This window comes from Varanus komodoensis, unplaced genomic scaffold, assembly GCF_004798865.1.
Source record: "Varanus komodoensis strain SLA01 unplaced genomic scaffold, ASM479886v1 scaffold4, whole genome shotgun sequence".
Classification (NCBI taxonomy): domain Eukaryota; kingdom Metazoa; phylum Chordata; class Lepidosauria; order Squamata; family Varanidae; genus Varanus; species Varanus komodoensis.
This window is the reverse complement of record NW_025335941.1, coordinates 23,301,982-23,329,935: the sequence shown is the minus strand read 5'-3', so window position 1 is coordinate 23,329,935 and position 27,954 is coordinate 23,301,982. Positions and strand designations below refer to the sequence as shown.

General features: G+C 37.6%; 1 protein-coding gene across 1 annotated transcript in view; it reads left to right on the top strand.

The window, feature by feature from the left end:
• ROBO1 (roundabout guidance receptor 1) overlaps window positions 1-27,954 on the top strand; it is a 321,775-nt gene that overhangs the window by 46,126 nt on the left and 247,695 nt on the right. The window contains exon 2 of the mRNA XM_044441909.1: window positions 5,384-5,710. Within this exon, the coding sequence (XP_044297844.1) occupies window positions 5,384-5,710 (327 nt within the window). The remainder of the gene's footprint in view (window positions 1-5,383; window positions 5,711-27,954) is intronic.

Genomic DNA, 27,954 nt, shown 5'->3' with positions numbered 1-27,954 from the left:
CCTCAAACCTACATCTTCTCATTGGTGAAATATAATTCTCCATTAGTGGTACTGAATCAAAGTTTTCTGAACTTGATATTGAACCAATAAGCAAAAAGTAAGTAAAATTGGTAAGTTACCTCAGCAAAGAACTGTTGAAATAAGATAGATCAGCTTTTCACGTGTATACATTCTAAAAGAAGTATAATCATACTTTCAGGTACGTTCATTTTTGTTAAATAGAAACAAACATCATGAAGAAGTATTTGCTGTTGTCTTGATTTTTTAAAGCAGTCATATAATATCCACAAACTTGCTGGATGTGTTTGCGTGTAACAATCAAACTATTGTATGGTTAATTTAATTTATACCTATGCAAATATTCTCAACTATTTTGTAGCTATTTGGAGTTCATATCTTTATTGTACATAAAATCGATAGATTACATTTTAAATTTTATTTGCTAAACTGGTGCCATCACTGCTCACCTTCCAGCACTAAGCAAAGCCTTTTTTAAAACAGGCATTTTTAGTGACCATTTCAGTTTTTAATATTGTTTAATTTGTTGCTGCTTCTGCACTGTGACCTTTTGCCATGAATATCAGATTTTATATTTTTAAGGGATTTTATTCTTGTACCATCGATTTTATTGCTTTAGTTTATTGTTCCATTGTTTTTATTATTGTTTGCTCAGGCTTTTATTGTAAGTTGCCCAGATAGCCCTTTGGGCTATATAAATATAATAAATAAATATGAAATAATGCATCTGCTTATTGAGGGAGAAAGTGTGTTAGGGAGTAAAAAATAAAATAAGCATGCTAAATCACATAACTTTAGATTCATAGAACAGTAGGAACAAGAGGCACCAAAGCATTGGAAATTTAATTCTACCTTTCACAGAAAACCCACACCACTAATTCAATTAGACATCATACTTTACGGTTCTTAACTTATACTAGGAATTGTTTGCCTGAAATTTGGCCAGTGGTCCATGTGGTGTTGCCTGACACAATTAATGCACACAAAGAGATTCCTTGTGTGGTGAAAATGAGATGAACCTTGTGCACTTTGCTTCATAAGTTATGGTAAAACAATTTACTTTTCCATGTGTCCCCCACTCTTACATCTCTGATGAAATCAAAAACATATACTTGGGTTTTAATTTTTCAGGGTTTCATGTCATGCCCAAAATCAGAGTACTCTAACTTTAACTAGTGAATCATAGTTTATGATTCAGACCTAATCATTAAACAAATCAGAATTCCACAAATTCAGGCATAACAGAATGCCTGGCAAGTTGAAACCAGAAGCAGGTATTTCTCATCTATTCTCCCTGGTGTGCACCAGATAAGAGGGTAACACTGAGTATGCAAATATGTACATAAAATACTAAACCATGGTTTAAAATAGCCTTGCATCCAAATCAATAGCTGATAATAGAAAATCCCAAGCACTCCAAGCAAAGTCATGGGGCCAAATGTTGTGCACATTGATTTAAAGGAACAACAACTGTATATATATTTCCCTGAACACTTAGATTATGTTCATATGTCTTCTTCCAGATGTCCTTGCCAAAGGAACTTGGATGGTTGGCTTCAAGAGGCCCCATTTATGGAATGACTTCCCCACTGTTTCTTGCTTGATGGCTCCATTGTTACTCTGTTGGCCTTTAGTGTCTCAAGCAATTTGGAGTTCAATGTTTATGGCTGTTTGCATATATTTTATTCCTGTGTTGTTCATTATTTTGTTTTATTTTATTATTTTAGCTTTTATATTATCAAACATAGAACCACCAAACAAGAAACAGTTGTGTAAAGACACTAGATAAGGATCATGAATTTCAGGCCGTTTCTATGGGAACTTTTTTTGATACCCTTACTTCAACCTGTTTTACAGACTCCAAGTCCAGAGTTGGATTCAGAAATAAACTGGAAGCTGATAGAGCAGTTTCAGGCCAGGATATGGCCTGTAAAACCAGAAAGGAATCTGAGCACTAATGAGTGATGGATCACTGTAGCCAGCCTCATACATCAATGCACAGCTGCCCCACTTGCCAAAACTAGGCAGAGATATTCCTGGCCATCACTTCCACCCAACCATCCAAGATTCAATGCTGGATCCAGAAGAACTCCCAAACTGTGTACTTTAGAGAGACTGCTTCCACATCTTATGTATCATGAATTTTATGGTTTCTAGACCAGTATCACTGCTTAAATTAAATGAAACCAAGGCTTTCACACTAGCAACATTAGTAAGAAGAATCATCCCAGCTTAAAGTATGACATAATTATGGGAACATGCAGAATGTACATATGCTAACAATTCTAACATTTATATAGGGGGCATGTCTTAAAGAGGGATGCAGGTGGTGCAGTGGTTTAAACTGCTGTACTGCTGGGCTGGTTGACTGAAAGGTCATTGGTTTGAATCTGCACAACGGGGTGAGTTCCTGTTGTTCCGTCCCAGCTCCTGCCAACCTTGCAGTTTGGAAGCGTGCAAATGCAAGTAGATAAAAAGGTACCACTTTGGTGGGAAGGTAACAGCGTTCTGTGCACTTCAGTGTTTAGTCATGCCGGCCACATGACCACGGAGACTGTCTGCAGACAAATGCTGGCTCCCTTGGCTAGGAAACGGAGATGAGCACCACCCCCTAGAATCAGACATGACAGGACTTAAAATCAAGTCCTTTACCTTTTACCTTTATGTCTTAAAGGAAATTGATTCCATAATCTTTCTGATGCTAAATAGAACTCAATCTGTCTGCCTGTGTAGGGGACAGTTCAGAATCCACATTAAAAGGTAAGGGCTAAATGAAATAGCTCTGAATAGAAATACATTCAGAGCGGGGAGAATAAGTAAACTACTTAAGATATATTAGCAATATTTATAACTATTCTGTAAAGTAAGACATTATTTGCAACCCTTTCAATTTACAAAATGGCTCAAGCTAAAAGATGGTGGGATGTGTTAAAAAAAACCCTGGTCATAGCTGGTTTTATCTGATCAGAGACTTCCTAATTTTAACCACTCTGCTTCACCAATCTCTATAGTTCCTTTTTGACAGCTGAGGAAATTAACTTTTGGCAGAATCTTGATATTAAGCTCACTGATGAATGTGTGAAGGTGAGCAGTAATATGTGAAGAATAACTGCTCTTTTAGCTAATGGCATGGAACATTTGGCATGCTATATTTTGCATGTTGAGATGTGAAATCTATACTAGATCAGGTTATGCAACTGTGTTAGTTTTCTTTAATGCAATGTTTATATGTTTTGGAAAGAAAAGTGGGTTCTTTATAGATAAAGTATGTAAGTAATAAGTATTGTGTTTCTCTGTTCACACACTATCCCTTCTGGAACAGATTTCTGACAAGAAAATTATAGGATTGGTGCCCTTTGTAGAATTTATGTTGATAGATAAAGTTGCTTCCATTCAGTAAAAACACAAATTGGAACTTAAATAACTTTACTATAAGAAAGAAAAATTAGAAGTATAGCTATGTAATGTCAAAGCCATTACATCCCCTCTGGCAGCTGTCACCAAATTTGCTGTTAATGCGCTCTATATGCCACTCCTTTCTTCATGAAAAGCACAGACTGTACACTTCTTTGAAGTGAAATATTACATATAGATCTTTGCCTGAAAAATGTTTATGAGGAGTTCCTTATATGTCTTAATGCATGAATAAAATTTTACAGTATTTCATCCTTTTCAGAATTGTTCAAGATTTTCATTCTCAATACTTTCTTCCTCATTAAAGGAAGGCTAGAGCGGAAAATTTGAACAGTTCGGCTTTTCACTTGTATCTCTAGTGACATGTTTCTTCCAGGCTGAAAAATGATAGTGTATTTATCTTCTCTACAGTCAATAGTGTCTTTTATGGAAGAGACATTTTAAGTTGAAACATATTGTTTGAGAGGAGTTAAACATCCTTCCATGCTACTGCCCATGCCTAATCTCCTGCCACCAATGTTTTTTTTAATAAGAGAAGATGGTGTTTGGTTATTTGGTTATGGAACTCCCAATCACATCTGGCCCACAGAAGATCTGGAAGGCTCTCACATCACTGTCTCCTACACATATATTGAAAACTTTAGAAAAAAGCTGCAGTATTTCAACATAGAATTTCTGTTATTTTGAACAGATGTTTATCTTTTAGATTAGATTGTTTTATTTGTTTGAAGAGTTTTGTTCACTGAGACCTTGTATGATTTGTTTGACTTGTGCTTGCCAACTCATACTTCCATTCCTGCCCTGTTGTTGCATTTTGTCTTTCACTTTTCAAATTGTCATTATTCATATAAAATATTATACTTTAGCTTTCATCTGTATTTTAGGGCAAGGCTTTACAAAGTGTTTGCAATAAAAACGTTAAAAGCAATATAATAATGGATTAACTAATATGTAATAAAACAGCATCAGACTAAAGAGAAATATTTGGCGGTCAGAAGTAAATCACTAAAAAGCTTTAAGAGAATCTTAGATGCTCCAAGAGAGAATTCAAGTGGAATGATTAGGGATAGAAATTTAACAAATGCAGGCCATCAATGAATAGGCTCTATGTGTATAACTCACCTGATCAACCTAGTAGTGGGCCACAGCCCTTAAGAAGTGGCCATTCCCCATTAGAAGTGGCTCCAACAACTCTGATTGTTTAGCTTATTTAAAAAGGTGACTAAGGAGAGACAAGAAAGAGATGTTAAAATTATACATGGTATGGGGAAAGTGAGGAGGTGGCATTTTTCTCCCTCTTTCACAATATTAGATCCTGGGATCATCCCATGAAGCTGACTTATGGGATATTCCAGACAAATAAAAGAAAATACTTATTACAGTGCATATAACAATTCTGTGAAATTCTGTCCCTGGAAGCAGTGATGTCCACTAATTTGGATGGCTTTAAAAGGGGATTGGATGAATTAATGGACAAAGAATTTTCCTAACCTTAACTTTCTTGGTTATGTGCTACCTCTGTTATCAGTGGTGGTATGCCTGTATTCACCTGTTACTGAGGAGCTTGCACAGATGGAATACTTGTCCTTATCCTGCTTGAGGGATCATGTGGATAGCTAGTTTGCTGTTGTGTATGGAGTGCTGGACTGAATGGATGGTTGGTCCATGGCTATATGGCTTTTCTTATGTTCTTACATATATATTGTGAACTGCTTGGAAAACTCTGCTCAGAAGTGGTAAGTGTATTAATAACAATAGCTGATATGTTGACTGAATGAGAGGTAAATTTTCTGCAAGTGTATGAAAGTTTTTACCAAAAAGCTGTTGCCATCCAACTAATGAAGAATATTTTTTATTTCTGAAATTTGCGTTTTTAAAATATTAACTTGAAGATTTCCGTTGTAAGCTAGCAAGTAGTCAAAATGTAAACATTGCATTTCCTCATCCTCAGGTTCCCGTCTTCGACAAGAGGATTTCCCCCCTCGAATTGTTGAACATCCTTCGGATCTAATTGTTTCCAAAGGAGAACCAGCAACTTTGAATTGCAAGGCAGAAGGCAGACCAACACCAACTATTGAATGGTACAAAGGAGGAGAAAGGGTTGAAACTGACAAAGATGATCCTCGTTCTCATCGGATGTTGCTGCCCAGTGGATCTTTATTTTTCTTACGCATAGTTCATGGTCGCAAAAGTAGACCTGATGAAGGAGTATATGTCTGTGTAGCAAGGAATTACCTCGGTGAAGCTGTGAGCCACAATGCATCATTGGAAGTAGCAAGTAAGTCCTCTCTCCTTCACTGGCAGCCACTTCAATAGTCGTTGCTTGAGCGATGACGACTCCTTCTTCTCCTTCTTCTTCTTCTCCTGCTCCTTCAAATAAATTCCCTCCCTCAAAAAAGTTAGAAATTATTAGCTTTAGTATGGAAACCTATGCATATTAAGGCAGAAGTAAGTAGTATAATTCCCTGCATGTCTCAACCTGCCATGCTTTAATATCTGATGTGAATATATGGTGGTACATAGATTTGACAGTAAACACAAGCATTCTACCAGTGTATATATAATACTTCTACACACAAAGTAGACTCTGAGTATGACTACACGCATGACTATAAGTAAATAAGAATACCCAAGTTTGTTTGAAAGTGTGACTCAAGAATGTAATTGTATGAAGAAACAGTTGAAAGGAACAACAAAAGGTTCTGTCCTAAACAGACATGTAAAACAAAACAATGAATCATTTAAAAATCAGATTTAATGTGTTCAGAACTGTTCCTTTTCAAATGCAAACTCAAGTAAGGATATTCATGTTTACCTCTGTATCTACTGAAGATTGGTGCAACAGCATGGTTCTTCATTCCTTTCTCTGGGTTTGCACTGTTGATTAACCTACTCACTAAAATGCATTTAAAAATAAAATGAGGACAGGTTTGCCTATTTTATTTACTTAGTTATTACATTTCTATACTGCCTGGTCACCCAAGGTGTCAAGTAGTTCTACCCCCACTATTGTGCTTGCCATTGCAATACCTCCCTGGCAGGTTCATGTAAGCAAGGTTCTTGTTCTTATGGAACTTTTTGGGCATACCGTTGTATGTGCAAAGGCCCCACTCCCTATATAAGGTCACACTATAGGTGCTGACATCAGCAGGTGGGATTACATGACTGCAGGGGCTGAGGCAGTTTGATGTGACTTTGTCCCTTGCTCACATATTTGAGTAAGTGGATTAAGCAACACTTGAATAGACCTGGAATTTCTACCTTTGGGTCATATGAAACCATACATGCAGCTGTTCATTGTATATTTTGTGGTTGATTTAAGCATTAGCACATAAGAGTCAGTTCTGGCAGATGGTTGGTACAGTTGTATGTCTGTTTACATTCAGTGAGTGCAATTTGTTTCTGTACATTTGCTCAAAATCCAAAATAGCTGATAGCCTCTTACATGTTATAGTGTTCTAATATCTATGTTCTCTATTAAATACCATCATCTTTGCCTAAGAACTAAATTGGTAGGGTAGTGCTGCTACTGCCAATCACTTTTCAGTTTTTCAGTGGATATCTCACTAAATCATGAGTCAGCTTGATTTAGATTGCACTCAGTGCTAAATAATGGATATTTATTGGGGGGAAACTACAATCATTACACAGCCACTACAAGGTTTCAAAAGTGCTTCATTAAGACTTTAGGATAAACCAGACATATTTTAAAAGATCCCGAATGTTCACTGTATAATGACATTGCATTAAATTGCTTATTTGGTTTTAAATTAATGTCTAATCTTAGATGCATGAAATGCAGGGTGAGATCTACAGAGACTGTATTAGAATGGAGATGAAAAGTGTTCACAAATTAGGTGTATAGCTATAGTAACATTTCACAATTTTATTTGAAATTCATGGCATGGGGAAGTGGCATGAAATGATATTTTGTTATTATGTAAATCAAACACTTTTTTTAAAAAATAATTATTTTTAAAAATAACTAGGATCCAATGTAGTGTGGTTACAGTGTTGAACTGGGGACCTGGAAAATCCTAGTTCTGGTCTCTGCTTGGCTATGAAGCTTAGTGGGTGACTTTGGGCCACTCACTCAGCCAAATCCATTTCATAGGGTTTCTCTTGTGAGTATAAAATGGAAAGGAGGAAGACTTATGTAGACCACCTTGAGTTCCTCTCAAGAGAAAAAAGGTGGTATATAAAAACCACAAATAATAATTTTATACACCCTGTTCTTATCTGGTTTAAACTTCCTTGCTACTGAAAGGACAACCCTCCTCCTCCCTTTTCAGTCCTCTGGGTCAGAAATCTTGAGGTAAATAATGAATACAAAGTGCCCATACTGTGTAATGTCTCCACATTTTAATTACGGGAGTCCCTGTGGGAGTACTTATCAACATTATAGTGATGTACAGGGGCAGTTTATTCCTTTCACCTCCAGTTACAACCTCTTTGAAACTCTCCTCTCAGTTCTCATGTCTATGAACATTCTTATTGGTACAGATGATTGCTCAATAGATATATATCCAAGTTTTCAATAGAGTTAAGTCTCTACTGATGTATCTCCCATACATCATCTATTAATCCTTCCTCAGTGGGAATCTCAAACCACCCCAAGACTTAACTCTCCCATATATCTCCCATACATCATACATAATTTGTCCCTGAGTCTGTTTATCTTAACAAACAGTACCATCAACAATTTACATTTATCTTATGTTTAGGCCTTTTGATAAGCAAAGGGAACATCTGGCATTAACACTGCATGCTATGCACTGTATGTTTCTATATTGCCTTCTTTCCTACCTCCCTTTCCTTTTCTTTAGAACTATTCTAAGGAATAAAATATAAATAAAATTCTGAACATGTCAGTCCATAAGAGTATTTCAGTATTTCAATTTCTAATTATGTATTCTTTTCTATGTGAATCTTTAATGATTAATAAGAAAAATTCCTTACTATTTTTGGTGATATTGTACATACAGTTGTAGGTTATTTCTGAGGTGAATAGCTTCAATGAAAGCCCAGTTGAAATATGTTTATTAAAAATAAAAAGTATCAAATACTATGAAATATGCTATAACTGTTGCAGTAGATGGAGTACTGTGGATGCTGAAAGCAGCTTCACTAGAGATAAGCTAAAAACCATTGTTTGAAAGGGAAGTAGTAAAGATAGGACATCCCCTATGAAAATGTATAAAAGATATAGTTCTGGGAAATAGAGTAGAACAGCCAGAAGAAGCTTAAATTCTTAGCCACTTAATAAATACTTTGTTTTATAATCCTAAATTTTGTTCTGAGCATACTTTTCTTAACATTATTCAGATTATCTATTGGAGTCACAGCTGAATGTGGCTTTAAGTGGAGCCATGCAAGTGTTTTGTTTTTTGTTTTTGGTAAAGGCAATAGTAGCACTTCATAGTAACCCACCTATGAAAGATGCCACATTTCTACTGAAGTCTGTTCAGCTCTCTACTTTCTGAACCCAACATTTTTATGCGTTGAAATGTACTTAAATTAATTCCATGTTTTTGTTTTTGAGGAATATAACCAGGTTTGGATTACCATCTGCAGGGACATGTTCTCTGGTAGTGAAAGGTCCTCTGCAATGTGGTAAAGGGCATGTTCTTGTCAAAGCTATGCTGTGTAATTTTCTCTATAAATGTCAGTTTTCACAGGGGAAATACAGGGTTGATTATTGCCTACTTCTCTAAATAGTCCAGACAAGAACCTAGCAGTGACATAAATATTTTTAAATATTAAAGACTGCATTTTAGTATTTAGGATAAAGAATATTAAATGCAATTTTGGTTAAGAAATCTTCTGTCAACATATCATGGATAAACTGCAGCTGCTTCGTGTCTTTTATTTATTTGTTCAAACCAATTTAATCCTGTTGTTCAGTTAGAGAAGGCTCCCAGAACAGCTAATAAATATCAGTGATAAGAAAGACCATCCTGGCTTTCAGGCTTACAATCTAAGTCATGATACTATGACATAGTTCACACATAATGCTAAACTAAGGTTCCATCTTGTTTTGGTTTAGTATGATGTGGAAACTCCAGAACACTAGCTTATTTCTTCTGCTGAGAAACCAGGAAAAGAACTTATTCATGGCTTCTTTCTTTGTCTTGTTGTGGGGAAGACAAAGCTATGGGTTCTTACATTACAACTAACCAAACCACAGATGGCTGGTCTGTGGTTTGTTGGAGCTGCTCAAGAGTGATGAGGCAACACCTGCCATGGTGACTGAGCTAGTCCTACATGGGAGGATGGGGAGGAGGGGAAGGGAAAATGCAGAGACTTATTTTTTTATTTAGAAAGTTTTTAAACAGTCAGTTTAAAAGTTTATATATCAGTGTCAATAGAGGCAGGTCAAGGAGAGACAGAAGCAAATGTTCCAGGTATCTCAGCAGACCTGGTACCAACATCCAGATCACAGCCTCTTCTACAATGGAATAATAGCTGCCAGGTAACAGCTGTTGGGGAGAAGAGACTGAAATGGCTGGTTTTCAGCAGATTTAATGGTAACCCTGCATCCCTTGCTCTAAGTCTTGCCTTCCCCAATCAGGCACTCCAAGATATATTTGGTTACAACTTCCATCATTCTCAGCTGTTAAGGCTGCAGTGCCTGACAATACTGGGAGTTGGAGTCCAACACATTTGAAGAGCATGTGAATTAGGGAAGGCTATTGTCTGCAGTATTCATGTTCTCAGTTCAGTACTGTATTTGCTTTTTTCCAGTCCAACTAATATATTCAGTTATAACTGTTAAACAAGGTTTGTCATGTTTTGATAATTTATAAAGTACTTTTAACATTCACAGTTCAACATTTTCAAAAGGGTAGATATGTATTGTGACTGGCATTTGTTAATTATATCTATTAGAAAAGTGAGCTGTCTCTTTTAAGGAGAAAAGAGAGAGAGAGAGACCATCTAAATCTCTTTGTAGCAATCCCTAGTCAATATGTCTAGGAATAGATTAGTTTGGGTCACTGAAAGTAGCTTGTAATTTTAAAAACAAGTTAAATAAAATTCTCAGGTTTAAGCCGCCCCGAGTGGCTTGTTGTAAGCCACCCCGAGGCTTCGGCGAATGGGGCGGCATAAAAATGTTTTAATAAATAAAAAAAAAATAAAAAAATAAACAAAAATCACCAGAAGGTTAAACAGTATGAGAAGTATGATTCAAGGAAAGTATATTGGAAAGGTCTTTGAGTTCCAAGAGTATCTGCTGGAGTGAAGAGGGGAAACACATGTATGAACACATGCATGCACTCAATCTAATAAAACGTACGTGCAGTTGTCTTGTCATATGCGTGCACACACACCACTCACTCATGCACACACTGCTGTATAGCATTGTAGAAGCCCTGCATCAACTTTTATCATCTTAAATCAGCTAAAACTAATGCTTAATTCTCAACCAACTCTGACTTCTAGTCCATCTCCCCTCTTCAATCTACTTCTTTACTGAAGTAGTCTGGTATCTTCCACGCTTTAAAAAGTTGATTGAGAATGTGCTAGGAATGAGCACTATTGGTTTTCCCTTAAAAGTGCTAGGAAGTTCATAAGTTCCTAGTACAGTATAAGAAGCAGATGGTTGTGTCCAAGGACTGCTTCCTAGGATATACAAGGAACAAGGCTTTTATGGCATAAAACATAGAGCCTGTTCTTACTCCATTTACTTTCTACAGTTGTGGGAAACATCTGGGAGGCCACCAGACAAGGTTTAGGCAGCTACCCACGGGTTTGCACCCTTTGCATCACTAGTCTAAGGTAATTGTTAAGATTTAGCATAAAAGTGCCTAAAGAAGTTGTGTAGTGGACCTGGGTGAGGATCAAGCTGATCACACGTTAAATGCTATTCCATTCAGTATTTTCAACATCTGCCACCCACTGGGGAAGATGCAGGCTGAGTAAAACACATTAAGTGTGTTGCTTGCCCTACTGGTTGGAACAGTAAATGGTGCTCAAGAGATAATCCTATTGTTACCAATTACTGATTCCCTTTCCAATTACTCATAAGGAATATGAGCTCAGGGATGAGAAGAAGCCTCACCTGAGACCTGCAGGCTGAATGGGCTGGATTGGTGGGCCAACTAAGTCCTGTGGGCTAGAGGTTCCCCATTCAAGATATAAAAAATGGAAACTTTTGGCATTGCTGTTATACCTGTGGGGAGGGCACACTGTTGTGATTCTACCTGAAGGTATTGGATTATGATACAAAACAATTATTTTGTAATAAAGAGAACAAGCATATTAAAATATTATGCTAGCTGAGTTTATTAGGACAACTGTGTAGAAAGTAGTGAAGAATAATTGCACTATAGCTATGGAAAGTATCTTTTCAAGGAAAATTTTCAGATGCATCAGCAAATTACTTCTAGCTGAATTGAGTAATCAAGAGACATCACCATGGATTTTCCAGATCATGATATGCTTGCTTTACAGCTTATCAACATTGTTTACAGCTTCAAGCAAAGTATTAGTATTTGAAGGATTCCTGCAACAGTGGATGGCAATCATTTTGATCCAACCCAACATACCATTTATAGACCACAGACTGATAGTTCCAGATTATTTTTAAAACATGCTGTGTGTGAGGTTATGTATGGAAGAATTTGAGCATTGAAAACTATGGATTTTTACCACAGCTATAACTGGCTCTATATGCAACTCTCATTGAGAAATTTGTTTTAAGTCTAGGCATGCATGTAGATTTTACGCAAGAACTAAGTACAGGGGTTCATATTATAGGACCACACCTGCTGCTTAGTAGTTATTGCACTGGGGTAGAATTGGCAAGATGACGGTTCACTGGGTGTGTTTGGGTCAGCATAAAGAATATTGAAGGGTTTTTGTGTGACTAAAATGGAAAGATGAAGGATCACATCCAAAGAAAAGATGGGACATAAATGTAGGAACTAAATAAGGGGGCATCAGATGAATTTCATTCTGCCACTATAACCAGAAATTAAGCTATCCAGCTTATACTTAAAAAATAACTAGGGGATTGAATTGAGACTTTGTAGTTGAAAATGGCCTGGACTGATTTTGATGTAGAAAGAGTAATAAATGTCTTTTTTATAGGAGTTTAACAGTTAAATGGGACAAGTGGCTCCCAGAAGTCCAATAGGCATTGTCTGCTTTCTTTTTCATAAGCTTTTCTGGGTATAAACTTCATTAGCTGATTTCTGGTTGTACAGATCTTTTGGGAAATGGTTTGTTACATTAGGCTGGCAAAGGGGTACATTTTCCTTTGTTCCAGTAATAGCATGGCTTGCTTGTAGCTTTTGCTATCAGGTTTTCAAGTCATTTTTTTCTATGGAAAGTCACAAGATTTGCCTCCGGGCATGCTCAGAACGGTTTGCAGGAGAGAACAGAATGTGAGTAAGTGTGGCTGCAAGCAAGATGGAAGGAAAGGAGGCAGTTTATGGTTGGACATCTGGGAGATAATGAAATTTTGGGTGGAAGTAGGAACAGCACTATTTATGCTGTTGTTGCTTTACTGCAGGCTTGTTAACCCAAGCTATGTGTCTTTTTTTTAAGTATAACTTAAAAGTCAACTCATTCTGAAATCTAACTTTTCCAGAGTTTTTCTTAATGCAGCCACTCTCTAGAAGTATGTGACAATATTATTTACTGAAACTCTAGAATGTCAAGAATTCCATTTCCCAATATTTCTTAACTGTAAGGAAATATATGTTATGTTATATTCACTGTGATTAGATTCACCACTAATTGGACTCCACAGTTGACTTAGTTCCATGAAGAGAAGTGTCCATGGCACAGTCTGGTCTAATTTTGATGGATGAGTTTCAATTGCTGTCGCCCAATGATGTGGACAAAGTACTTGGTTCTGTTTTTCCTACCACCTGTTTGCTTGACCCTTGCCCATTGTGTCTTATCAAGAGATCTAGAGAGGTGGTTTATACTTGGGTCCAGGAAGCTGTTAATGCCTCTTTGAAACGTATTGTAATGAAATAGCTCCTTAAAAAGCCAAAACTAGATCCAGGGGATACTAGCAACAACAGGCCTGTAATCCAGACAAGATGGAGGTAGTGTTGGTGGGTGGAATGCCTGATCAGTTGAGGAGCATTCAACATGTTATTGATAAGGTTGTTCTCTCCATAAAGAACATGGTCCATAGCTTGGGGGTGCTTCTGGACCCAAAACTATCATTTGAGTATCAGGTAACTCAATGGGCATAAATGCCTTCCTTCAGCTGTACTACCTGAGTCCCTACCCAAACAAACAGAGCCTTGCCACAGTTATCCATGACTCTGCATCCTCAAGGTTGAACTATTATAATGTATTCCATGTGTGTCTGCCCTTGAAGACAGTCTGGAAACTCAGCTGGTTCAGAATGAGGTGGCACAGTTACTGATAAGAGCTAGTCCATGTGCCTACATCAAGCCAATTTTATACCAGCTTCATTGGCTACCAGTGTTTGTTTTAACATATAAAGTCCTAAACAGCTTTAGGTACCTGAAGGGCTACAATCTTCCACATGTACTTTACCAATCATTAAGATCTGGTTCAGAGGCTCTTCTTGAAGAGTCATTCCTGCAGGGAGGTGGCCTATATCTGGAATCGGCTCCCAAGAGTAGTTTTTCTGGCACCCTCAATACAATTATTGTGTTGCCACGCAAAAACAGTTTTATTTCAAGGTAATTAATAATTGATTTTAAATATTTTAAATGATGATTTATCCACTAACCTGGCTTACAGGTTTCATTTACAGGCTTACCTGATCAGAGTTTTTTAGACACCACTTTTCTCAGGAAGTTAATAAAATTTAATTCAACTCACCAAAAACTTTTCATTTTAATGTGCTGTGTTAAGAACTTTACAAAGTCCAGAAATCTGGGAAATTGCAGCTGTTAAGGTCATTGCTCTTAACAGATCAATTATTTGGGCAATATAGGCATGGTATATTATTCTACACTGTGGCTGGTTCTAGTCTTACCACAATTTTGGAACAAAATAGTGGCACTAAGTCCCAGTTTGGTTCATCAACTGGATTAGAAATTTGGAATATATGGAAATTGGCTTGTCATAAAACTGAAGCTGCCATTCCACTACTTGTACCAAACTGGCAAACAGTTTGAACAGTCCTGTTCATATCACAGCATTTTAAAGCTTGAGTGAACTAAATGGACCCTTAAAACTGTTTGTGTAGAGACAATTTGTTACAGCATTTGCTCTGCATTTAGTTCTTGAACATAGGTCCTCAGCTTGGCACTACTCAAGAGAGACCTCAGTTTAATCTTTGAAGTGTACTGTTTAATTGTGGAATGGTAAGAACAGAAAATGATACCACCCAGATGCAACAGAGGAAGACATCAGCAACTTAGGGCAACTTGGAACTCTACAGAAGTGGGGGAAATTTCCAAAACAGCCCAATGAAGATTGACTCTGTTCACTGGCAGGAAAATAGAATTAAATATTTGGGAATGGGGCATGGCTACTGGCTGGCTGGAACACTGAACATGAGCTGTGCCACTGTGCAATACGCATGGAAGCCTATAATGAACAACCCACTGATATCAAGCCATTTCACCAAAATGCCCTCCCCATCGCTTCTAAATTCACAGACAATGAATCAAGGAGATACTTCAGCCTTTTGTTTATTTATTTATTTGGAAGTGTAAAGGCTGCCAAAGATGTTTTATTGGCAACATCCTGCCTGTGCTGTTTTTATATTTTAAACTTGTTTTGTTCCCACCACGAGCAGCCTCAGGATTTTTCTCAAGTAGCTATCTGCCAGTAGCCACCTGCCCACCTTTTGCTACACCTCCTTCCCCTTGGAATGGTACAACATCATTATGAGATGTTGTTCAAATTGAAGCTAGGGAACTCTTTGGTGTTCTAGCCTTGCACAGACATTCCTGCATGCTTTGACATGTCCACAGTTAAAGAAACCAAGCCATGTACACATGAGCATGCTGTGTCTGACCAGAACAACATTTACCAAAATAGACTTATATGGATTTTTTCTAGTTGCATAAGGCATACCACTCATTGATGGTTCTATTTAAGAAGTATTGAAGTGGGAAGTATATGTAATCAGCCTCTGGACATTATAGAAGTTTAAGAGGAATTTTAGAGTAGCATCTTATATATGTTATGCTGGATTTTAAAAAAAAATGGTTCTGTATTCAAGCATGTTTTCAAAAAGAGATGAAGTAATAACCTTTGAGTTTTATCTTGGTCTGGACTTTATTACCTTAAAATAGTGGAATTTTTGCAGCTGTGTAAAATTGAGAATATGCCAGATAAAGGGGTCTGTGGGGGGTGCCATATATTTTGAGTAACATACACTCCAAAGCTGCCACAGATAAAGTAATCAGTTCATTTTCCCACTGGCTCAAAAGGAGCTTCAGGACATAATCTAGTCCTGCTGTAGTGATCTGTTGGAGTATGCTGGTAAATAAGTTTTTGTTTTATCTTGTTTTATACTCTTCTAGTTGACATTGCATATCCAGATAACACAATAAGATAATGTAGGTGCCTAAAGGACTACGCTTCAGACTCTCTTCAAAATTTAGAATATAACCTTTCAAGCAAATTCTGCCGTGAGGCTTTCAGCATATTTCAAAGGCAGTTTCCCAGTCACAAAAGCAAATTCAGCAGTTCCTAATACCGCCCACGAGGGCGGGCCAGAGCTGGAGTGCTAATACTAGCCATAGGCTTTTGTAGAATTATGTGCCAGCAATTCTGTTATGGTATAGCTTTGAAGGGCTAATGTTGGTGTTCTACCAGATGCAGAATACGTTATCAGTCTAGCCAGTGTGACTTTCAACCTAACTTCTTTTACTTGACTGGTGTGTACTTAGCTTAACTCTAATCTTCAGGATTATTCCATGCTAAGTCATAAATTATTGGACTGATTACAGTGTTTGCCAAACAATTAACTCTACCTGCAGATTGAGATCCCAAGTAAAATAAGATCTATTAGCTGAGGAAGAAGCAGGCTGTATTGTGAAGACACTGTATGTCCATCCTTCCCATGTGTGCACGGGAGGGGAGTGAAGTGGTAGTCTCTTACCAGAAGTTGTTTCTCTGCAGTTACATTGAGAGAATTATTTGCCCCCAACCCTTGGCAATCTAACACAGATTCATTATCAGATTGTTCAAAAATGTGATAATGCAAAGGGCTGACACGTCAGAGAAATAACTTTTTTCCTGAGTTGCAAAACTGTTTGGAAAGACCATGATCATTACTAGAACCAAAAAGGGCTTTAGGACATATTCTTCCTACTTCAGATGAGTTGAAAGGGAAGACTGTTTGCTTAGTTTTCCTATTTATCTGAGCAAGCATGCTTTGAACTTCTGTGCATGACCATGAACAGATGCTATTATCACCTCTGCTAAATTGTGAGGAATTTCAGTCTCAGTCTTTTAAGTAACTAATCTAGACTTCTTTCTGTTTTGATATAGACTGTGATGAGGGATCAAATTTAGTATTTTGTTAAGATATACAAAAGAAAGTATATAGACAACAATTGTAAATGTTATTGTGAAATGATTTGTTTGGATTCTGCCCCAAGTCATTAGGTGACTATTTAATTAGCTTCTATTCCATTCAGATGAAAATAACACAATAAATCTCACTATACCAAAGGTAAATGTTCTTTCCCAAGCAGAGTTAGGATATGCATTGTTTGACGGGTAGACTTGACTCACAAAAAAAGGTGAAAAGAGAATCATGGAATCACCTGCAATAGAAAGCATTAAAACAAATGCTATAAAACAAAAGTATACAGATAATATATTGCTTCCCCCAGTATATTGCTGTTGACAGAGCATGCAGCACCTCTGTTTTACCAATTAATAGTTGATAGTCCAACCATACTAAAATTTAGCCAAAGTTAAGTGGCAAAGAAGCCCATTGCCCTGGTAGTCATAATGGGAAGGAGGGATTGTTTAGGATTTCTAAAGCTATAGCTTCTGTACTAGTAAGAATAAATCATTAAGTTAAAAACTGCCTCAATCATATGTAGACAAAGCTTCTTTGGTATGGAAAATATACCCACCTAGCCATAATGTTTCTTATTCAATAACCAAAGCTTGTTAGAGTGGCAATCAGAGGTAAGTTCCGGTGATTCCTTCTCTCCACCTGAACATGCATCTAGCCTGGGTGAAAACTTCCTAGTTTGTTAAACCACAGTTTACTCTTGCTTTCTGAACAAGGAAACTGGTCTTAAATACCTACTACAAATCAGGATTGCAAAACTTGGTTAAAGTGTACTTTGAAATTCAATTTTTATGTGGTGTGCTTGAAGCTCTGTTTACAGGTTTGGACATTATGGAGAAGCCAGGAAATCTTCTCCTTTGTGAGGGAATGAGGAGAGAATATGCTATTTTGGTCTCTAATAAATCATGCTTGGTTTGGATCAGAAACTGTCTGATATATGGCTTACTTTTAGTTTGGCTCATTCCAAATGGTTAAAATAACTGTTTAAAATCTGAGTAAAAGAATTAAAAACCTGTCCAACAAATGCTATTCTTGTAGAAGTTTCAATTGTAAATGCCTTTAAATCTCACATGAGTGTGCTGGCACTTACAGGCAAATGTGATCTCTCTGTGTGGTGCATGGTACGTGTTCTTCAAATGTTATAGTCAGCCAGTGAAAATGCTGCAGCAGTCTTAAATGGTTCCTGGTACATGTAGTACCTGTAGTATTATATGGATTGTGTTATTCTTCTATTGTCCTTATAAATTTATATATCTGTGCTGTAAGATGCAATAAAAGTGCAATTAAAATTGGAAATATTAAAATAAAGCATATAAGTAAGCACACAAATAAAACAGCAACACACTGTTGAAATAGTAAAATCTAAACTGATCCAAGTTGAAAATTCAGGCATTAGAAATTTCTAAAACCTGGGCAAACAAGGAAATTTTGACCTGTTCCTAAATGAAGGCAGTAGATGGACTTATGTGGGAATGGTGTTTGAAAGGTAAGGAACCCTTTGAAAAGGCTGTCTCTGGTGGCCACCTGCCAGAGATGGCTGTTGGAGATGGTCAGATCATATCTCAAAGGATGTACAGATTCATGTGAGAGAACACACTCCAGCAGGCATTTGTTTCCCAAAGAGTTGCATGCTTTGAAGATTAAAACTAATGATACTTGGAGGCAGTAGGAGTGTTCCAAAAGACTCAGCATATCTGCCTGGGATGACAGAAGACACCGACATCTCATGCCAGTGCTGCTCTGATGTGTTTATCATCATGAGAATGGAGGCAAACGGTTAAAACATCTGGTGGTGCTTTAGTTTAGAGAAAAGAGGTGAGTAAGTAGGTGGGGAGTTTAGGAAAAAACACGTAATGATCAAACTATGCATTGTATGGAAAAAAAGCAGAATCAAGTCTTTTCCCTTCATCCAATTTCCTAGAACTAGGCTCATCCAGTAAAACTAAATGATGGCAAATTCAGAGTAGTCATTTGCACAATGAATAATTAAACCATGATGTATGTTGTCACAACTTGTGGATTTAAAACAGATTATATATTAATGGACGCTGAGGCTATAAATGGCTACTACTTTTGATGGCTGTATACATCCTTCAGGATTAGCAGAATTTCAGGGCAAAAACCAGTCAGGGAAGGGTTAAGCCCTCCGCTGAAACACCATGATCCAGATCTGAATCTGGCTTCTTAATCTAAATCGGTACAGATGATTTAGAAAACATATCTACATAGTCTACACTGTCTGTGGTAAGAAGTACATTTAGTTTGGGCCTTAGGTAGGCAATTGGTCTGATCCGCCATTGTACTTGTTCTATTTTTAAATTCACTTGAGAATTTTGTTTAGCCTTTTATCTTTCTTTTTATGACTGATTTCAAAAAAAAATATTTCCTAGGGAGACAATAGAGTTATATCTGCATTTGCAAAAGCTAATTTAGAATCTAATGTAGGTAATAAAGATTAGGTTTTTAAGGTTTCATAAAGGCACATTGCTCAAGAAAAAAAAGTAAACCTTAAATGACCTTGAAGTTGAACAGTAAGGGTCACTCATTTTGATTCCATCTTCTTTATAACATTTGCTCAAACCAATCAGTAAGCTAGCATTGTGTTTTGTGTCTAGATAATTCAGATGACAATCATCTGACCTAACTTGTATCCAGCATGTAAATTGCTTTCAGCTGATTGCACTGAATGGTAAATGAAATTTAATTTAAAAGTCTCCTCACCATTGTAGTGGATGCTTTTCTACGTCATCTGTTAAGCAGTGCATAGTCAGCATATGGCTGTTCCTCTTCTATTTAAGCTGTTTTCTCCTGAGAAAAGGAAATTCCCTCCAGAGCAGACAGACATCTGCTGGCTCTCTTACCAGGAAAGCCACAGAAGAGTTATCTTTCCTGTGATTAAAGAAATAGCGTCTGGAGGAGGTTTTTTTAGTTTTTGTTCAATTAATCAAAGATTAAACCCATGTGGGACTTTAGGAAACTGAGCTTCTTTGTGTGTTTCATCTACTGCTAAAGATGCCAAGGATGAATTTCAAGAGTTTACTGCCATAATTTTGTTATAAGGGCAAAATTCCTTCATAAGGAATTTAAAAAGCCTCATAATCCAGTAAAAGGCCATGCTATATAACAGGCTGTTTACATTCTTTAAAGAAGAGGAAAGAAATTTTGTAAATATGTGCAATATATGTCCAAGAGAAATGATGGGTGGGTGAAAAAAGGCAGAATTAAAAATGCTTCTGGTCTTCAGGAATAACTGATTGCTTTAGAGGTGTGTGTATTTCCCTCCACTCTTAAACATTTCCAGATGCTAAACTACCCATTATCTAGAATCCCCTGTTTCTTTTCATTAATGTTAGCATGTATCATTGTGTGTCTTAAACATGCATATGGTCAGATTTCCTTTAGGGGGGATCTTCTTCACCTAATGAATGTCTTGCAGATGGCACATTAGGACTATGTTCAGAGAAATAGATCTGTTACCTTGGTTTAAACTTGGGATGCAAAAGGGTGGAAAGCATAGTATATATGTATGCATTTCTGCATACATTGGGCCAGTTCTTATGTTAATTGTGGCTTAAACAATCCATGATGTCATGTTTAAAGTGCAGCATGATTTGAATAATCACCATTTTGGTGCAGCTTGTGGTATTGTGAAAACCTGGGCAACATGGCTGTAGTGGTCAGCTGCCCTGGACTCTGCACATCTCCATGGCCCACTGGGCTGTAACTTCTGCCAGAGACTTGCTGATTCCCGATTCCAAACCAGCCACTGGAATTCAGTACATGAACACCCAAGCACTGATGGAAAAGGATTGTATTTAGAAGGCTAATAAATAGGGGTGGAGGGTCTAAAATCACTAAGACACATAAGGCACAATACACACAAAAAAAGGGAAGCGAAAGGGGAGCTGGAGAGCAGTACAGAAACAGTCTACAAATTGACTGAAGCCCCACGAGTCCTCAGGGGCTGTTGGCTTCCTTGGACATAAAATTGCAAAACTTCCCTAGCCTAGCTCTAAACACAGAATACAATACCAGACATAGTCTTCTCAAATACAAGGTAGCACAACATTCTTTGGTGGAACTTCCTGCAGCAAGACGGGAACCTCTCCTTGAAGAACAACTCTAAGCCTTTTCAGTTCCCTGCGTTTATCACCTTGTGTTAATAGTTCATGGCTGACATGTTAAAAGTTATTCCAACTGAGGATCATTTGCACTTAATGTCCCCAATCTCCAGCTTTCTTGGGGAGTGTAAATGCCCCTGTCCTTGGCTGTAATTTACAGTATCTCTCTTGTATTCCTAAACCCTAACCTGCCCTCCCACAGCCTTGGCACCTGGGTCTGCTTGAATCAACACCTGGCACTTGCAGCCATTTCCCCTATTTATCAGTTAACCTTCCCTTACAGAAAGGATATTAGGCCAGTTCATGTTCCAGTGGCTTGTTAGAGGGTATTACTGAGTTGTGAAATGAATGTTTTACAAAATCAGGATTGCAGCAATTTAATCAATTCTTTAGATACCACACATTTTTAGATTGATTTTTCATGTTATAAGTAAGAATCGGGAAGAGGATAATTAATCTGTATGTAACTTTTTGAGGTATGATTTGGTAAATGCCTAATAATAGCTTTTTTATATATACTGTGCCATTATATTTATCCAGGATAGTCTGTTTACTCAGTTGAACAGTGTGGGATGCTATTTCATTCTGTGGAAACTAACTTTACTTTTACTTGTCACACAGAGGGACAAATATTGGTTTAAAAAATTGCGACCTTGCTAATTGCATTTGAATGTGTACTTTTAGAGCTGACTAGTTAAAGGTTTCTGATTTAGCACAAGTTTAGGGTTATGCTAATTGCTATGAACATTATTAGGTTCCTTGCATGGGAAGGAGCATGAAAGAATCTCCAGTTTTCCCTTAAAGCCCTTATGCTGCACTACTTCTACTTCTGATAAATTGATCACATTTTGCACCCCATTATATGTCCAACCCTTGGTTTTTAACTGCTCAAAATATAAGAAGAGAAATGCCAGATTAGCTCAATGGTCCATTTAATCCAGCATTCTGTTCACACATAGTTATGAGTACAACCATACTCTCTTGCCCATGTCCCCAGTAATTGGTGTACATAGGTCTATTGCCTCTGCTTCTGGAAGTAATATACAGTTACCATAACTGCTAGTCACTGACAGCCTTATTCAAGGAGTTGTCCAATCTCCTTTTAAAATGTGCTCAGTTGGTGGCTCAGCATGGACCCTATTTTGCAAGAGTAGAACTGTGTAGGGCTGGGAAATGTCAGGCCACTAAACACATATCAGTGAGATAAAAGATAAGATTTGAAGTGTGTACAATATGGCAGTTGAAACAGACTATTATCTAGTGGCATCACATGCATTTAAGATCCACTGAAGTCAGTTGAACTTTCACTGGATAGAAGCATAGATATAGGTGGAGTTATTGAGAACTGTACAATTAAGGAGTATTGTAAGCCAGGAATTCATATGTTACAGTCATATTCCTCTGCTGTTTTCCTTCTTGGCATGCGCTTCCACCTCATGTTTCTTGGAAGTAAAAATGCAACATATACTTTTTAAGCTCATTTGGGATAAATGACTAATAAACTTATGGCAAAGTTTGAAGATAACATATTAACTTGATTTGTTTTAACTTCCTAATGTTACTTTTACTTTTAGTAATGTGATTATTCTGACACTGCGGATTTGTTGGCGGCTCTTACTCTATTGAAGCAAATTCATTTACTTTAGCATGTCAATTGACTATGAATTATTTTGTCTGTTTATCCTGTGAATTAATTTATTTACATTATATTTTGTTCAATCACAAAGGTCATCTGGGGGGGGGGGAACAGAGAAGAAATAATCAGCACTGCTTATATTTTTTCATTCACTTACTTTCATGTAAATTTGACTGAAAAGCATTTTGACCTGAAAGTATTTTACTCATCTTTTATAAATCTACTAATTATGACCTGCAGTGGCCTATTTTTAATTGATAGTGTAAACATGTCAGGATAGCTGTAAATCCTCAACTCAGAGACCTATAGGCATCCAGTGCAGATTGGCTGTTATGAGCTAGGGTTCCTGACTTTGCATTTTCTAAGCCACAAACCATTCTTGCAAAATGTTCTTAATTGACTAAAGTGCTTTCCTGATACACAAAATCCAGAATGAATTGCTGAGCATGCATAGAATGGTTCGTTGAACCCAATCTAGTATTCAGCAACTCTCCAGCAACTCTCCTTATGAGCATGTCTGCATCCTATCCCTTTGGGAGGGGCCTTCTGAAAATGAGCACACCTCCTCTCTGCACACCAGTCTTCTGATTGGGCTACCGTCCTCTGCTGAACATGAGGTTTGGGGTCAAGAGTCATGCTTGCCTCATCGGTCTCTAAGAAATTCCCTTGTGAAAGCCCCTTCCTATCAATGATACATCTTGGTTGTTGGTTGCCCTGTGGCTTGAGATAAGTATTTCTGCTGCTTCCATTGCAATGTCTGGAAATGGCCCACATTCCATGACCCTCTCTTGCATCTTTTCTTTTCCCTCGGACTCCTCCTCTGGAGAACATTCAGCAGCACTTGAGAATGTGTACCCAAAGCACCTGTCCTCCTTTCCTCCCAACACTGGTTGAGATAATATTCACCTACCTGTTTTCTTATGCTACATTTATATAAAACAGACTTTTTCACCTATCTAGCTGGACTGTCTTGGAGGAGAAGAAAAGGAGGCTGGAGCAGCTGCGCAATACCTCATATCTTGGCCTTCTCAGTCTCTTCCCTTGACCATCCTGTTTTACACTTCCCAAGGTTGCTTTCCCCAAAGAACAGAAAGTGTGATACTTTCTGTAGCATCTGCAAAGGGATGGGCGTGCAGCTCTGATTCCTAGCTTCCCGGTTGGAGCACAGTTTCTGACTGTGTGCTGAAAACCTGAAAAGTCCTCTGGATCCTTAGATATCACCTTATGGCTATAGGTTCATAATCTCTCTGAAATGCTTAAGAATGTGCAAATCTGCAAATTCAAGTTCAGTTTTCAGAACTGTGTCTCAAAGCTTATTCTAACTTGAACCAATATCAGATTGCAAGGTTTTTTCTCCTTGATTCACATGAAACTCCCCATAGCTGAAAATCTCTGGGTGGTTTACAACAGTCAATAAAAACTGACAATAAAGATATAATAAAAAATAAAAACTAATGTCACAGTAACTAAGCAAAATAGATTGGCAGGCTTGTATCTGCCCTGAATATGTACAGTTCATATGCTGGATCCATGGCATAAATGAGGCAAAACTTAAATCCAGCTCAGTTTCTCATATGTATGACAACAACAGCAGGCATCTGTGTCACCAGAGATAGTTCTGTAACCGCCTATATTTTCTCAGCAGTTTCTACCCTTGCAGAGCACACCTATGTTCCACTTTGTCTAAAAACAAGATTTCCCCCTCTTTCTTCAACAACTAAAAGGAGCCTAGCTGTTGTCTAGCTGGATGAATGTTTTGTTCACCTGTGATGTGTTCTTCATGGACAAACATTATACTGCAGGGACCAGGAAGGTATGAGAGTGGACAACCAGTTGGACATACACATGGTAGGCATGTCATGAGTGGAGTGGTCTGGAGCCAGGTTTCAGACTAGGTGGCCCAGGAGGCCCCTTCCGACTCACTCTGTTTCTGTGTTTCTAACCAGCTACAGCTTGCCTCCATAATACTAGTTGAAAATAGTTAACTGTGGTTCCCCCCCCCTTCCATTTCTATTATATAAATTAAAAATTGAAGTTGTTGATTGTCTTTAACACTAACTTGTCAATACCTTGAACGACAATGGATCCCCATGATCAGGATGTCAGTTGTATGCAAGTTCTGATTTTGTGAGCTTATTCAGAATTGAATCTTCTTTTGCAATTGAATCTGCTGCTGCTACGCTGCATTTTTAATCTTGTGAGGAGCCCAAGGCTGCTTACATAGCTCCATTTTATCACAAATACAATGCTGTGAAGTAGGTTGGGGTAAAAAGTGAGTTACTGGCCAAAGCCCCAATGAGTTTCATGGCTAAGTAAGGACTAAAACGTGGATCTGGGTCCCTAGTCTAACACTCTAGCCACCGCAATACACTGGCTCTCTATAAATCTTCATTCAAACATATTTTCAAGTAAAAGCTGCCAAAAGAAACTGAGCAGCATATCAAAATGCTTCAACATTCCAGTGCATAAACACTGTATAGGACCCAGAGTTATGAAACTAGGTGAACAAAACCTTAGGTATTACATTTTAGTTAATACTGCCTTTGTGTGTTTCACTTTTCACCTATTGTTTAATGAGAACTGCCAGATCAAAACTTACTTTGGAGTTTCAATAACTGAAAGCAATAATGGTGAAATATGTCTAACACAACCACATGATTTAATTTGGAAACTTTTGGATAGGGAAGTTGTAAAAGCAATGTGAACAACTTGTCCTTTGTTCACAGAACTACAGAAATGCTTTTGGTCAATTTGCAAAACCACAGCAATTAGTTCAAAATGAAGTCATGCATTGTTTTCTCATGAATAATTTTACGCTTGGTTCTGACCTATTTTCAAAGGGAAAAGAATATTAATATTTTAGGGTGTTTGTTTGAACAAAACCAATCCTGAGTGACTTTTCTTAACAGTTTGTAGATACAGGTGCAGATTAAGTCTTGTTTTAAATATTGCTTTTGGTGGGTAGCAGTATTGTGATAGGGGAATCTAGTTTTAAAGGCTTCACATATTTAGCTGTTCATCTACTTAGAACCTTGAAAATAATCACTGTTAAGAAATTTCATATTTGTATCTGCTTATATTTTGTAATTTTTATATATGTTGAGCAATGTTTTAGCAGGATAAGAGCCTGGCTCTGCCTCTTTGTACTGGGCATTAGTCAGTTGTTGTTTCCTTCTTAACAGCTGTTGCTATTGGTGGAATATCAAGCACAAGTTTCAAATTAGTGGGACAAGTTGCCTCAAGCTGTTAGTAAAATACAGTTCTAATTGGTTAACAACCAACAGCAACAAAAGAATGGTAGATAGAAGTTAAATGGTATAAAACCATTGATAGATTATTAAAGGAGCACCAGTAGCTGAGAGCTGCATTGGGTAAGAGAATCACTGGTCAGAGTTTCTGTCCAGGAAAGAATAAAATACTCCATCTGTTTTTTGTCTGGCTGGAAAAGACATTGGAGGAGAAGTTGGTGATTAAATGTAGCAGAATTCAGAGCTAAGAAAGGAACAATGCAGTCAGAGAGAAGTCTGGAGGTAGAAGACCTGAAAAGCCAGAGCTGGTGACCTGGGAAAGCAGGAGTCATGCTGTGAAGTTATGGAAAAGTTACAGGCAGCTGAGTCCAGCATCAGAATGTCTTACTGCATGTTCAACATCTGAACATCCTGGAACCCGTAGGCAGTAGGAAGAACTTGAAGCAGAGGAGTATTGCTCTACTGTTGGTGGTGGTCATTCCCTTAATTTTGTTAATCTTAAAAATTGTCACTACTGCTGGTGCCAAGCCAATGATTATGCTATAGTAATCAAGTTACTAAGTTTCTGTCATGTACAGAAGGTTTGGTTTAGTGATTAAAGTTTCTATACTTAATACAGCATTCCCTGAGAAATCTACTGAGAACTATATTAGGCACTGCATCAGACAAACATCTGATAAAATAATTCCAAGGTAATGTTCTGGGGTCGAAAGTCTTGATCAAATAAAAGTTGTCCACCACTCTTGAAGAGACAAACCTTATACATCCCTGGGACTTGATCAGAACAGCCAATGGGAAACAGGCTCAAGCCTACATCCAAGTGCACTTTGCTTCCATCACAGAATGTACTTAACTCAGGCAATGCACCAAGGGAATAACTAATAAACGTCAGAAGTGAATGAACATCCCCTACACATTCTTTATGGGAACAATGTTCTATCTCCAGAGTTATTGCTCTGCAATATCAAAAGCATCTTATGATTCAGACAGGGTGATTTAGGGGCGGCGTAATTCTATAATCCTATGACACACAGTAGATTTGGCAGACAGAAGGTATTAAACTGGTACCAGGTGACCTTCCCTACAGAGGGCATTTCACAATTGAGGTGCTACAGTCAAGAAGGCACACTCACCATTTATATAACTTCAAGAGGTAGGCATTCTTTTATACACTAATTCTAGTGCTGTTTAGGACTTTAAAAGTAATGATCAATACTCTAAACTGTGTACAGAAACAGACTGGCAGTCAGCACAATTGGTTTAAAACTGGCAGGATCTGTTTTTATGGTTATTTTACTTGCAACTCAATGGAGGTTTTTAAAATTACATGCAATTTCCTAAAAAATCTCCCAAGTAAGCCTTATGTATTGAACTCATTATATTAATTTGTATTGTTATTTGCTATATTTACATCCCACCTTTTTCAACAAGGAATTCAAGGTGGCATATATAAAGCCCCTTGTCCTTTCTATTCTATCCTTCACCAGCCCTGAGAGAAGACTAGAAACCTGCGTTCCATGCCAACACGCTAGCCATCTTGAAGGTTGGCAGCTATCTACATCCAAGTGGAATTGTGAGCCACCCTAAAGCTTTGTTGCAATGGGGGCGGCATAGAAATGTTTTAAATAAATAAATTGTTGATGTGTGTGTGAAGTGACTTTTGCTTCCGGTGTTGTTCGACAATACTGTCAGCATCCTCATCCAGAACCAACTATATGAACCATCTACCAATGGTTCATCCTTCTCGCCAGCTCCTTTTAATTTATTGACCATCACTGATTCAATTACTAATTCCAAGTACCAAGTTACCCCGTCTACTGTCTCCTGAGATATATATCTGCAAGTTGTTAGCTTGCATATGGTCCCTTACTTCAGAAGCCCTGCATGACCTTCCATCAAAGATAGCATAGTACTGAGAAGTCTTCATCTAATATTAAATGCATTTTGGAAATAGGAAGGTCAAGACATTGTGTTTTTAGGAAAGATGAACGAGTAATTTCAAAATAGATTTAGAGTCATATGTTTTGGTTTTCACCT